A 13,298-nucleotide genomic window follows, 5' to 3' on the forward strand; every position below is an offset into this window, starting at 1 on the left:
CCCAGCTTCAAATTTCACAGAGGTGTTCTCCAAATCCAACCATCGGCAAGCAATGTTCTCATCCGAATTCTAGAACAGACTTAAATCAAGGTCCTTGATGTCCAAAAGAAAAGAAAACTCCTAAAGGAAAAATTTAAAGTCTTCCTTCCATAGAACATTTATGCTAGACATGCCACAGACTATATGGCTTCAGGAACTCCCTCTAAGTCCCTGTGACCTTACATCATAGGCTAAGATGGAAATCTGTTGCTAAGACAAACATTCCTTCAAAAGAAAAACAAAATCATGGCAAGCAACGACCAGGATGAAACCAAGAGGAGAGAACACACACACACACACACACACACACACACACACACACACACAATATCTGTATGTATGTATATATCCGGTGTAAAAAATGCCAACTAACTCGCCACAGAGAGCTGTTGGATAGTTTTAATGAATTAAATAACAGTAATAGCCAGTGTTTAGAAAACAAAGTTTGCAACGCACTTTACAAACATCATCTCATTTTATCCTCGCAATAACCCTGGGAAGTAGGGCACTATTATTATCCCCGTTTTTCAGAGGAGAAAACTAAGGCAGAGAGTAAGTGACTTGCCTAGGGCCACACAGCTACTAAGAGGCAGCATTTGAAGTCAGGTCTTCCTGACCTGAGTCCAAGATGCTACTGCATCACCTCACCACCCTTATGAAAGTCACGCAGCTAGTAAGTATCTGAAGGAGAATTCAAACTCAGGTCCTAGTCATTCCACTGTCCTCTATGGGATACGTCCTCTGCAGTAACAGCTACTGTTTACATTGCCAAGTAAAAGCTGGATAACAACCTCTAATGGGTGTGCTAATTGCCAAGTTTATTTAGTGATTTTAAAAACAAAGAAGTAGAGAAAAAATGAGGAGAGGAAAAATCCTTCTGCTTTCTATGTCTTACTTCTGGCTAGCTTCCCCTCTTGATTCTTTTCTTCGCCTTTGGCTTCACCTTTGGCTTCAGCTGCAGCTGCACTGGTTGCAAGGAGGCCTTGTGCCCGCTTTCTGGGAGGCTTTTGTCTTCCTTCTTGGCGAACAGTCTTGAGAGGAACTACAGATCCCCCCAAAAGAAGCAAGAAGCAGCATTAGCCTGCAAATGGGAATCTGACGGAGTCCTCCCCCAATACACCCACATACGCACAGATGCACGCTCCCAGACACACACACACACACACACACACACACACATACACACACACATACATATACACACACATCCAGACCCAGACACACAGAGACACACACCCAGACACAGACACCTAGACCCAGACACATACCCAGAAGCACGCAGGACTCCCTAAATCAGATCCTGATTCAGGCCTCTATGGCTAAGTAAACACTATACTGTAACTGAACAGACTTGCATGGGTCTGCTTTTATCAAAAGTAATGGACTGAACCCAGAGGCAGTAAATAACTTTCCCGCCTAGAATTTCAACTATAGATACTTTTAGGGAAAGAGTAATAATAGCAAGGGTATTAACACTGCTAGGTTAACCTGGGCGCTCTCCTACAAGTGCAGGTTTCAGAAATTAATTCTGATGCAGACTTTGATCAGCCCATGCTACCAACTAGTCAATTGGCAAGCATTTATTAAGTGCTTACTACATTCTAGGCATTTCCTAAGCACTAGAGATAAAAAAATAAAAAACAAACCAGGCATAAACAGTCCCTGCCCTCAAGGACCTCACAGTCTAATGAAGGCGACATTATACAAACTGGAAACCAGTCTGGCAGAAAGTAGGTTTAAACCAAATCCTATACCATATACCATAATAAGCTCCATGTGGATATACAATCTAAATATAAAAGGTCACATCATTTAAAAAATTAGAGGACAATGATCAGAGATACCTTTCACAACTATGGCTTGGGGGAGGAATTATTAAAAGACAAAGTAAGTAATTTTTATTACATTAAATTAAAAAGCTTTGGCTCAAAGTACGTCTGCTAGGATAAGAAAAAATGTTGTTAACTGGGGAAAAACTTCTCATCAAATGTCTCTGATAAAAGTCTGATATCCAAGATGATAAAATTGACATAAATATATAAGATCAAGAGACCTTCCCTAATAGGTAAGTGGCAAAAGGGTATGAATGAGGACTTCTCAAAAGAAGCAATGCAAGCTTGATTTCTAATAAGCATGTAAACAATGCTACAAAGAACCAATAAGAGAAATGCAAACTAAAATTTTTCTGAGTTTCACATTTTATTCATCAAAAGGGCAAAAATGAACCAAGACAGAAATGGAAATTTGTGGAGGGGCAATAGGAAAACACACACGTCAATTCGCTAGTGTGGAGATTAGTCTAATAAATTCTGGAAAACAAATTGAAAGGATTCAGGAAAAGTCACTAATTTATATTTGCCCTCTATTCTAGTGATACCCCCACTGGGCACATATACCACGGAGGTCAAAGTCTGAGTGAAACATTGCCTGTATACAAAAATACTTGTAGATCTCATTTTGTGATAGCAAAATAAAAAACCAAAAAAAAAAAAAAACCAAACTGGAAACAAAGTTGATTCCCATCAAAAAGGGAATGACTGAACAAACTGTGGGATATTTCATGTAAATAATGTATTTAAGTTGGGAATTTTAATGTGAAAATGTTATTGTTAAGAAGCAATGAATATGAAATTAGAGAAGATTTCTATCAACTTATGCAGAAGGAAGTAAGCAGAACCAAGAAAACAATTTATACAGGAAGCACAACAATGTAAAAGAAAGATATCACTGAAAGACATCAGAACTCTAAGATAATGATCAATCTTGCTCCAGGGTGAGGCAAAACATCCCTCCCTCCTCTTGGCAGAGAGGAAGTAAAATATGGGTATAGAATGAGGCAACCATCAGACATGGCCAATGTATTTGATTTCTTTTGTTTAAGGGTACTTATTGCTTATGTAGCCCTGCATGCCACTTGCTAATGATTCTGCCAAGAAGAAATAACCCTGGCTACCCTGGCACAGATTTCTGCTGCTGAGGAGGAAGCCTGTGGATTGGATCGCACAAGATAGTTTATGCTGTGAACCAGAGGGGCTGTATCTTAAAGAGACATTGTTTTCTCTCCATTCTGGGAGAAAGAAAGTATCTAGCGTTTTGAGTTGGAAGTTATTTGGATAGTGTCTATGTCTGCCCCAGGGACTTAATGACTTGAGTTGTAGCAGGGAAGAAGCAGGTAGCAGCATAGTGTCAAGAGAAAGGGAGAGACAGAGAGAGACAGACAGACAGACAGATGGGGGGGGAGAGGGAGAGAGAGAGAGAGAGAGAGATAGAGAGAGAGAGAGAGAGAGAGAGAGAGAGAGAGAGAGAGAGAGAGAGAAAAGAAGAAGAAGAAGAAGAAGAAGAAGAAGAAGAAGAAGAAGAAGAAGAAGAAGAAGAAGAAGAAGAAGAAGGGAGAGAGAGAAGGAGGGAGAGAGTGAGAAAGGGAGGGAGGGAGGGGGAGAGAGTCTGATGAATTAAGCCAGAGCAGTGCTTTTGTGCTTGTGTGTGGGTTTTAATGACTCAGTCTCCCTATCTCATCCAGGTTGGAAGTCCAGGGACTATTCCTAGGCCTGCTCCCACTCTGATCAGCTTTGTCCTGCTGTTTCTGAGTTGTACTGATTTAAACCCCCTTAGGCAATCTAGTGCTCGCCTCTCCTAGGGGTTCCCTATGTTCATGCTGAATTCAGTGTGGACACATCCCATTAGCTTAGCTCACTGTAGCTCAGAATGCCTGGACTCAAGAGATCCACCAGTCTCAGCCTTCCAGCAGAAAAGATTACGAGTATGAGCCAACATTCTTAGCTTGTGCTTATATTTTAAATAGGGATTAGGCATATGGTATTGAGTTGACCACATGGACAAGCAATCTACTCCTGTCTGGTCAAATTTCTGGCTGAAAGATACCTGATCTGCTTTTCTCTGAGAGCTATAGAACAGGACCTTCCAGATCTCAGATCTTATCCATCTAAATTTATCCCTGCTATACCTGTTTCTCAGGTCCTTGGAGCCTCCTTGCCCCTGTGGCCTCGAGTTAATGCTATGGCATGATTTCTATTATATACAGAAAAAAGAAAATGTGGCCTGGTAATTCCTGAAGAGACAACACCCTTTGGGGAAGATCTGACACAGATATGAATGATGAACACCAGGTATCACTAAATTTCTGGGAGCATCTGTCAAGGTTATACAGATTTCTCAAAACCACATCTAAGGTGCTATACCCCAGAGTTAATTTAAGGACTTGGGAAAAAGTTTGGGCTTTGGATTTTAATTAATTAATAAGTTACAATAATACACTAATACATTTGACTAACAATTTCTTGTTCAGTGCAAATAAAAATCCAGATGGATTGTTATGATCTGTGATGGTCACAAGGAATGGGCCCACAGAGTCAAGAGGGGGAACTCATGTAAATATTGCATAGGCTAGCAAACTAGTGGCAACCTCAGAAAGCTACCACAGTCTTTTGGAGGGGAGGTGGTCACTTTTTTTAAGCAAGCATTTATTAAGCATTTACTATGTGCCAGACACTGTGCTAAATACTTCACAATTATCTCGTTTGAGCCTCACAACAATCTTATCCCCATTTTACAGTTAGGGAAACTGAGAGAAACAGAGGTTAAGTGACTTGCCCAGGGTCATACAGGTAGAAAGTGGCTGAGGACAGATTTCAGCTCAGGTTTTCCTGACTCCAAGTCCTGGACCACCTGGCTAAGTTCCAGCTCAATAGGCTTTCCCTGGTGCCTTCTGTTTGAGATTATACTTCGTGTAACCTGTCTGTATCTTGTTAGTACATCGTTGTTTATGTGTTGTCTTTCTCTTTAGACTGCAAGCTCTTCAGGGATTTTGTCTTCTTTATCTCTCCAGTGCTTAGCACAGTGCCTGGCACATAGTAGGCACTCAAAAAATTTTTGTTGACTTGACTTAAAGTGATCTGGGAGGAAGTGGGAAAATGATTAATAAATTAACAAAAAATGACATTCATATACTCGATAATACTCTGAAAAGTAAAAATGGGGAGGGGGCCAAGAAAAAGAATTCTGTCCAGGTAGACATAACAAATGTCAAGGAAGTAGGTGACTAAGAACAGAGTCCCATTAGTGGTTGCAGAACCAGAAGTTACAAATAATGGGGAAAAACAGTAGAGTTCATCAAATTAGTCTAAAATCTGATGTTAATGCCAAGGATGTGAGTTGGAGTGTCTTGGTTTGGTATAAAGCTTTGTGAGATACAAAAGGAAAGATGACATAAATGAGATATGGCCCCATCCTAGGCTCAGGCTTGCTCACATAGCTAGCTGCTCACGCCTATGGATGAGTAAGGGATTGGCCATGGTCGTTCTTCCCCATCCAGCTCTCCAGACAAGCCCTCATGCTCCAAACTTGGCAAGAAGAGGCCCGAGCAAGCAGAGATCACTCCTTAAGCACCCACGGAATAAGCCAGTTAAAGGACTTTCTGTTATCAAAGACTATGAACTCTTGAGGTATCATTGCTGACAGGAAACAGAGAATATCTATTGCTTCTCTGAAAAGGGAGTGTGGGGGAAGGGCAGAGCCCCTTTATTACATTTGCCCAGAATCAGGTTCACCCCAGCTTCCATGCGCTTAACTGGAATGTTGGCTGAGCATGCATCGAGGGTATATTAGGGTGAGAGAAGAGGGAAAAGGAGGGACTATAATCATCAAGTTTAAGATGATTTTAAAAATTGAAAATAAAAACAGACCAAAACCTCAAATAAATGTAGATAAATTCTAAACAATACTCTTCCATAATTAGAATAGCAATCAAGAAGGGAAATGAATAAAAGCTATGGTTCTCGTGGCTTAAAAAAGTCAGAGCAAGCTCTGAGAACAATCACGCCTGGCAAGTGAGAAGAGAGGCAACTGAAAAGGGAAAGCTCTGTTCTTGAAATGGAATCACTGTTTGTCTTTCCCAGAACTCAATTGTCAGGAGGTGTTGGGTTTCAGTATACTGTATCAGGAAATAATAATGTTGTAAAAAACAAACAAACAGTAAATATCCCTTAAGAACAGAGATTAGAAATGATTTGCCGAAGAATGACTTGGTCGTAGATGAAATTATAGAAACAAAATTATATGCCATTAACACAGAATACACAACTTTATGTAATGGAGTTAAAGTAGTTCTTAGAGGCAAACTTATTTCTCTAAATGTATATATTAATAAAAGAGAAAAAGAGAAGATTAATTAGCTATTTTCTGCTTAAAAATGAGAAAATCCAACAAATTAATAATACTCAAAGCATAAAAAGATCACTACGATCAAAGGGGAAATGAACAGAATTAAAAGCAAAAAAATTTGAATTAATCAATAAGCATTCATTAAGTGCCAAGCATTTTATTATGTTTTGATGTTGTTTCATTTGTATCTGACTCTTTGTGACCCCATTCGGGGTTTTCTTGGCAAAGATACTGGAGTGGTTTCCCATTTCCTTCTTCAGCTTTCACAGATGAGCAAACTGAGGCAAACAGCATTAAGTGACTTGCCCAGGGTCACCCAGCTAGTAAGTGTCTGAGGCTGGATTTGAACTCAGGTCTTCCTGACTCCAAGCCTGGTCCTCTATCCACTGTGCCACCCAGCTGCCCTATATACTAAGCACTGTGCTAGGTGATGGAAATACAATTTCAAAAAGGAAAGAGTTCCCATCCTCTAGGAGCTTCTGCTAAAGGGATATACTATGTTAATAGGTAAGTAAATACAAACAAGCACATATAGAATACATAAAAAATAAATGCATGGTGGTGGCTGGGCAAACAACTGGGGGATCCAGGAAAAGCCCTTTGAAGGAAGTTGCACTTGAGCTGAGCCTTGAAGGTGCCAAGAATTCAAAGAAGTAATGAGGAGGAAGGAAAACTAAATTACCTAAATAAAAATGGGAAGGGGAAATCATTGTGAATAGTGAAGGAATGAAAACAATCAGAATGCTCAAAGAACTTGTGATTTTTGTTAGGATAAAGAACTCTTGGAACAAGGTACTGAAAATGAAAAATGGGGAATGGACAAGTGACATGACATTAATAATCACTGTAATATTTTAATCTAGAAGTTGAACTAATGTAAATTAATTACCAAAGTAAGAAGACTGAAAAAGCTAAGGAGTCATCTTAGCCAACCAACATTTTACTTCTTTGCTATATCTATATCTATCTGTCCAGAGAGTGACAGAGAGGTGGACAGGGCAGGGGGAGAGATTCATAGAGAGGGGAGAGGGAGAGAGAGGGGAAGAGAGAGAGAGAGAGAGAGAGAGAGAGAGAGAGAGAGAGAGAGAGAGAGAGACAGAGAGACAGAGAGAGACACAGAGAGACACAGAGAGACACAGAGAGAGAGACAGAGAGAGACAGAGAGAGGAAGGGGACTGTGAAAGCCATCACAGAGTTAGGATATAAACTTGTCTATAAAAGGCTTACAAAGAGGAATGGTTATGAACAGTATCATCTCATAAAGCAGAGGGAAGAATTCTATGGTAAAACCAGTCCAAAGAAATCATCTAACTAAGCAAAGTCATGCCAAGGATATTCAGGGATGAAAATGAAAAGAGGACCACAAGTAGAAGAAAAATGGAAAAGATTTACCAAAAAAAATATTATAACAGCATAACAGCTTTCTCCATCAAGGTTACTGGGACCACCACATTTGGACCATAGCATTATAGATGCTTACAGAGGGATTATAAATGGCATTAATAGTGAATAGAGCCCAGGATCTAGAGTCAGGAAGATCTGAGTTTGAAACTAGCCTCAGACACTTACTAGCTGTGTGACCTTGGGCAAGTTACTTAACCTCTGTTTGCTTCAGTTTTCTCATCTGTAAAATGGGGATAATAATAGCACCTACTTCCCAAGGTCATTGTGAGGACAAAATGAGATAATAATCGTAAAGCACTCGGCACAGTGTCTGGCACATAGCAAATGCTATATGTTAGTTATTATTCTTCTTTACCATAGTGATAACAAAATGAACAGTGTCAGCTTTTAAAACTCCCAAGGAGAAGTTAATGCCACTTTTCGTTCTGAAATCTTCAGTTCTACTCCCTCCTAGTATTTCACAGATGGACCCGACTATCTTTTTAGGGATGAACTCTCCAGGACTTCACTTTCAGAACCTTCTGGAGAAAAGAGGAAATTATCTAATCGCCCCATGCCCCTGGTAGACAAGGTAAGGGAAAGCCCTCTGGCTCTTTGATTCAGCAGAATGATAACCAGGGATTGAGAGGTCAGTACCATCTCTGATGTCTTCTTTGAGGGTTCACTTTTCCCTAGTCAGTCTAAAAAGAGTGACTACCCCCAAGCTTTTACTGTAAGCCTAACTTCCCCTGGAGATTATAACCATTAGCATTTCTGACATCTTTCTCATAGAGCATGCCATTTCTTTTTTTTCAAATATCAACTTCCCCTGGAGATTATAACCATTAACATTTCCGATATCTTTCTCATAAAGCATGGCATTTCTTTTTTTCAAATATCTTTGTCATGGCTGTCTGTTGAGTGGACAATGGCTCAATATATTATGGCATATGAATGGAATAGGATACTACTGTGCCACCAAAAAGTGACAAAGGGATGGTTTCAGAGAAACCTAGGAAGACTTATACAAACCGATGCAAATTCTAAAACAGCAATGATATTGTTGAAACAAACAATTTTGAAAAATTCAAGAACTCTGATCAACACAAGAGTCAACCATAATTCCAAAGGACTCATGATGAAACAGGTTATTCACTGACAGAGTGTCTCACCTCATTGCAATATTCACTTTATTAGCAGTGGTCTGGAAGTGAACCTGCAGTATCTCTGAGGTATTCCTATATATCATAGGAGTAAGTTACTAAATATTTATTAAGTACCAACTACGTGCCAAGTACAACAAAAAGCAAGTAGGAGTAGCAAAAATATACAAATGCCTTGACCCAGTATTTTCTCTACTCTCACTATACTTCAGGGAGGTGATGGCAGGTAAGAAAAGACCTATCTATTAACAAATATTCTTAGAAGCACTATTTTTAAAATCAAAAAACCAAGACAAAACAAATTAGGGGAATGTAGACTGGAAAATGTCTAGAAAATGTTATATTAATCTAATCAAATAATATTGCCTTAAAAAAGTATTAACATGACGAAGTGGCAGAAATATGGAAGAAGTATATAAAAAGATGCACAGGGAAGAAAGAATCAGAAGAACAGTATCACAACACAACCATGGAGTTCAAGACAACAGCAATAGCAAGAATTTCATGTTACACACAAAATAGAGAAGGTGCAAAGGGACAGTGGGATTTATGGTATCTGCACCTTTCCATCAATTATTTGACCAAATATAGTTAAAGACAACATCCAGTTTAACATATCTGAAAGGCATGGTGATATGATATTGGAGATCAGTAAAGAGATTAGGGTAGAAAACGTAGTTTTGAGAACCATCAGCATAAAGATGGTAGTTAAATACATGGTAGCTGATGAGATCGCCAGGTGAAGTAAGCAGGTAGTGAATTTGGTATCTCAGAAAATGCCTATAGTGTATATAAACAGAATAAAAACTTTTTTAAAAAGATGCAGAAACATCTTGCCATTTTGCATTCTCTCTAGCAAAGAGATCACAGCAGGTCTCTTGCCAACACATCTTCAATTCCCTTCTCTGAAAGACTTATTTAAGTTTTGTAACAACCTTCAAATTATATACCATGCATATAGGGGGTTCTTCTAAAGTGTTTATTTACATGATGGTATACTTAGAGAATTCTAAAAAACTAGTCGAAATAACTAACAACTTTAGCAAAGTCCTAGAATATAAAATAAGCCCACACAAGTCACCAGCATTTCTATATATTACCAACAAAATCACAGCAGGAAATGAAAGAAAAATTTCATTTAAAATAAATGAAAACAATATAAAAATGCCTGGGAGTCTATCTGGCAGGACACATGCAGGAACTATATGAACTCAATTATGAAACTACAGATCTAAACAATTGGAGAAATATTAATTTCTCATAGGTAGTCTGAGCCAATATAATAAAATGACAATTCTACCCAATATAATTTACTTATTTATACCAATCAAATACCAAAGAATTATTTTATAGAGCTGGAAAAAATTAAAAAACTCCTCTGGAGGAACAAAAGGTCAAAAACATCAAAGGAATCAATGAAAAAAGTGGCCTAGCCATACCAGATTTCAAACTATACTACAAAGTAATCATTGAAACAATCTGGCACTGGCTAAGAAATGATGAAAGTGGTGGTTCAGAAAAACCTGGGAAGACTTATAAGAGCTGATACAAAGTAAAGAGAGTAGAACTAGGAAAACACTGTATATAATAACACCAATATTGTAATGATAATCAAGCGTGAAAGACTTTGCTACTCTGATCAATACAATGATCTACAACAATTCCAACGGACTCATGGTAAAAAACGCTGTCCACCTCCAGAGAGAGAACTGATGAGCTCCAAGTGCAGATTGAAGCATATTTGTTTTCACTTTATTTTTTGCAACATGACTCATTAGAAATTTGCTTTGCATGATTTCATGGGTATAATGGGTATCATGTTTCTTGCCTTCTCAAAGGATGTGGGATAGGGTGGAGGGAGATAATTTGGAACTGAAAACAAAAAATTTTAAAAAGCATTTTGAAGTGTTCATTTATTCATGGAAACTTCATTTGTACAGAATCAGAATATTCAGGAAGATTTCTCAGGGATTATAGAGAATTTGGACTGGAATGCATGTGGGCTTCACATGTTTCTAGAATTCCTGGATTCCTGACTCTGGGAAAGGCTCATAGGAACACTTGTGGCAAAGTTTTGCATTTTTGGTAATATAGACTATATTTAGGATTCTACTCACTAGATTGACTTTGAACCTGGAGAGAAAGTAAGAAAAAAAAACTAGCCTATGGCATAGTATGTTTCTATCCAGGTCCACCTGTTAACTCTGCAGCACTTCATCTAATCTAGCACTCAACAACAGGCTTGTTGTTGATACCCACATCCCTGTTTTACTCACAGCAGGCATCCTGTAGCCTTTTCTTTCAATAAATTCTTTGAAAGCAACTGTTCCATGAAGGTCCATGAGTGTTGCATCCTAAAAAGAAACCAGATACAGTTTAAGAAATGAGTCATCAAAACTTTATTTTTATAACAACTCTGAAGAAGAGCACTGCTTTCAAACCATAGAACCAACAAATATGAACACTAGAAGGGAAGCATTTTTTCTTCACATAGAAGAAATGCAAATAATAGCAACCAGACAAAAATAAAGTTCTTTAAATCATACAACTAATCAAAACAACAAATTCAAAGAACTGTTTAGCTTTATGTAAAAAAAACAAGAAATTATAGCTTCACAATAATATAGCATTTTAGCTCAATGACATAGGTTCCTTGCCAACTCAAGATATTGAAAATAATAAATTTCATTTTGACAAAGATATAATTTTGGACAATAAAATATCAAATTTATATTTTATAGTGGGATATTCAGACTTTTAAATTTTATTGAATATAAACATTTTGGTTTCTGTTTTTGAAAATGTTTTAATATTTTTAAAACCATTGTTAGGACATCAACAAAAATGAATATTTCCTTATGAAAAGGAAGGAAATTATAATTTACAACTCAAAATGCTTACATCAATAAAGTAGAGAAAGAGCATATCAATGAATTGGGCATACAAATAAAAAACTAGAAAAAGAGCAAATTAAAAATCCTCAACTAAACATCAAATTGGAAATCCTGAAAATCAAAGGGGAGATTAATAAAACTGAATTAAGAGAACTCTTGAATTAATAAATAAAAATAGGAGTTGGTTTTGTGAAAAAAAAACCCACTAATAAAATAGAAAAATCATTGGTTAATATGATTTAAAAAGAGAAGAAAACCAAATCATTAGCATCAAAAATGAAAAGGGTGAATATGCCATTGATGAAGATGGAATTAAAGAATTAGAAGTTTTGCCCAATTGTATGCCAATAAATTTAACAATTTAAGTGAAATGAAAGAATACTTACAAAAACATAAACTGTCCACATTAACAGAAGAGGAAATAGAATATTTAAATAAACCTATTTTTGAAAAAGAAATTGAACAGTCCAAAAATGAGCTTCCTAAGAAAAAAAGCATGAGAACCAGATGGCTTTACAAGTGAATTCTACCAAACATTTAAAGGTCAACTAATGTTAATAAATTATTTGGAATATTAGGCAAAGATGGAGTCCTACAAAACTCCTTTTATGAAACAAATATAATGCTAATGTCTAAACCAGGAAGAGCAAAAACAGAGAAAGACAATTATAGAACAATTTCCTTAACGAACATTGATGCAAAAGTCCTAAATAAAATATGAGGTAGGAGAATACAACAATAGATCACAAAAATTATACATTATGACCAAGTCGGATTTATACCAGGAATGCAAGGTTGCTTCAATATATGAAAAATTATTAACATAATTGATTATATCAATAACAAAAATTACAGTAATGACATGATTATATCAATAGATTTGGAAAAAGCTTTTGACAAAATACCACACTCATTCCCATTAAAAACACTTGAAAGCATAGGCACAAATGGATTTTTCCTTAAAATGATATAAAGCATCAGCAAGCATTCATTATCTATATTGGGGATAAGCCAGAAGCCTTCTGATTACTGCTTTTGTGATAGTCCATAAGTTTTGATATGTTATCTCATTATTATCATGCTCTTTAATAAAATTATTTATAGTTTCTGTAATTTGTTCTTCAACCCACTCATTCTTTGTGATTAGGTTATTTAGTTTCCAATTAATTTTTAATCTCTGTTTCCACAGTCCTTTGCTGAATGTAATTTAAATAGTATTGTGATCTGAAAAGGATGCATTTAATATTTCTGCTTTTCTGCATTTAACTATGAAATTTTTATGGCCTAATATATGGTCAATTTTTGTAAAGAATGTCATATACCATTGAGAAAAAGATATATTCCTTTCTATTCCATTCAGTTCTGTCCAAGTGTCTATTATATGTAACTTATCTAAAATGCTATTACTCTCCTTAGCTTCTTTCTTATTTATTTTTTGGTTAGATTTATTTAGTTCTGAGAGGGGACAGTTGAAATCCCTCACTATTATAGTTTTGCTATCTATTTTCACCTGTAATTCAATTAACTTTTTCTTTAAAAATTTGAGTGCCATAGCATTTGGTGCATATATGTTTACTATTGATATTACTTCATTATCTATGGTACCTTTTAACATAATGTAGATTCCCTGCTTTTCTCT

At 36.8% G+C, this 13,298-nt stretch overlaps 1 protein-coding gene across 1 annotated transcript in view; it reads right to left on the reverse strand.

The window, feature by feature from the left end:
* Window positions 1–606: 606 nt before the first annotated feature.
* Window positions 607–13,298, reverse strand: part of FAM47E (family with sequence similarity 47 member E) — a 58,213-nt gene continuing 45,521 nt past the window's right edge. Inside the window, exons 7-8 of the mRNA XM_036764786.1 lie at window positions 11,042–11,119; window positions 607–1,081 (exon numbers count right to left, since the gene is read on the reverse strand). Coding sequence (XP_036620681.1) covers window positions 941–1,081; window positions 11,042–11,119 — 219 coding nt within the window. The 3' untranslated portion in view covers window positions 607–940. The remainder of the gene's footprint in view (window positions 1,082–11,041; window positions 11,120–13,298) is intronic.

The sequence above is a fragment of the Trichosurus vulpecula genome, chromosome 6 (assembly GCF_011100635.1).
Source record: "Trichosurus vulpecula isolate mTriVul1 chromosome 6, mTriVul1.pri, whole genome shotgun sequence".
Taxonomy (NCBI): Eukaryota; Metazoa; Chordata; class Mammalia; order Diprotodontia; family Phalangeridae; genus Trichosurus; species Trichosurus vulpecula.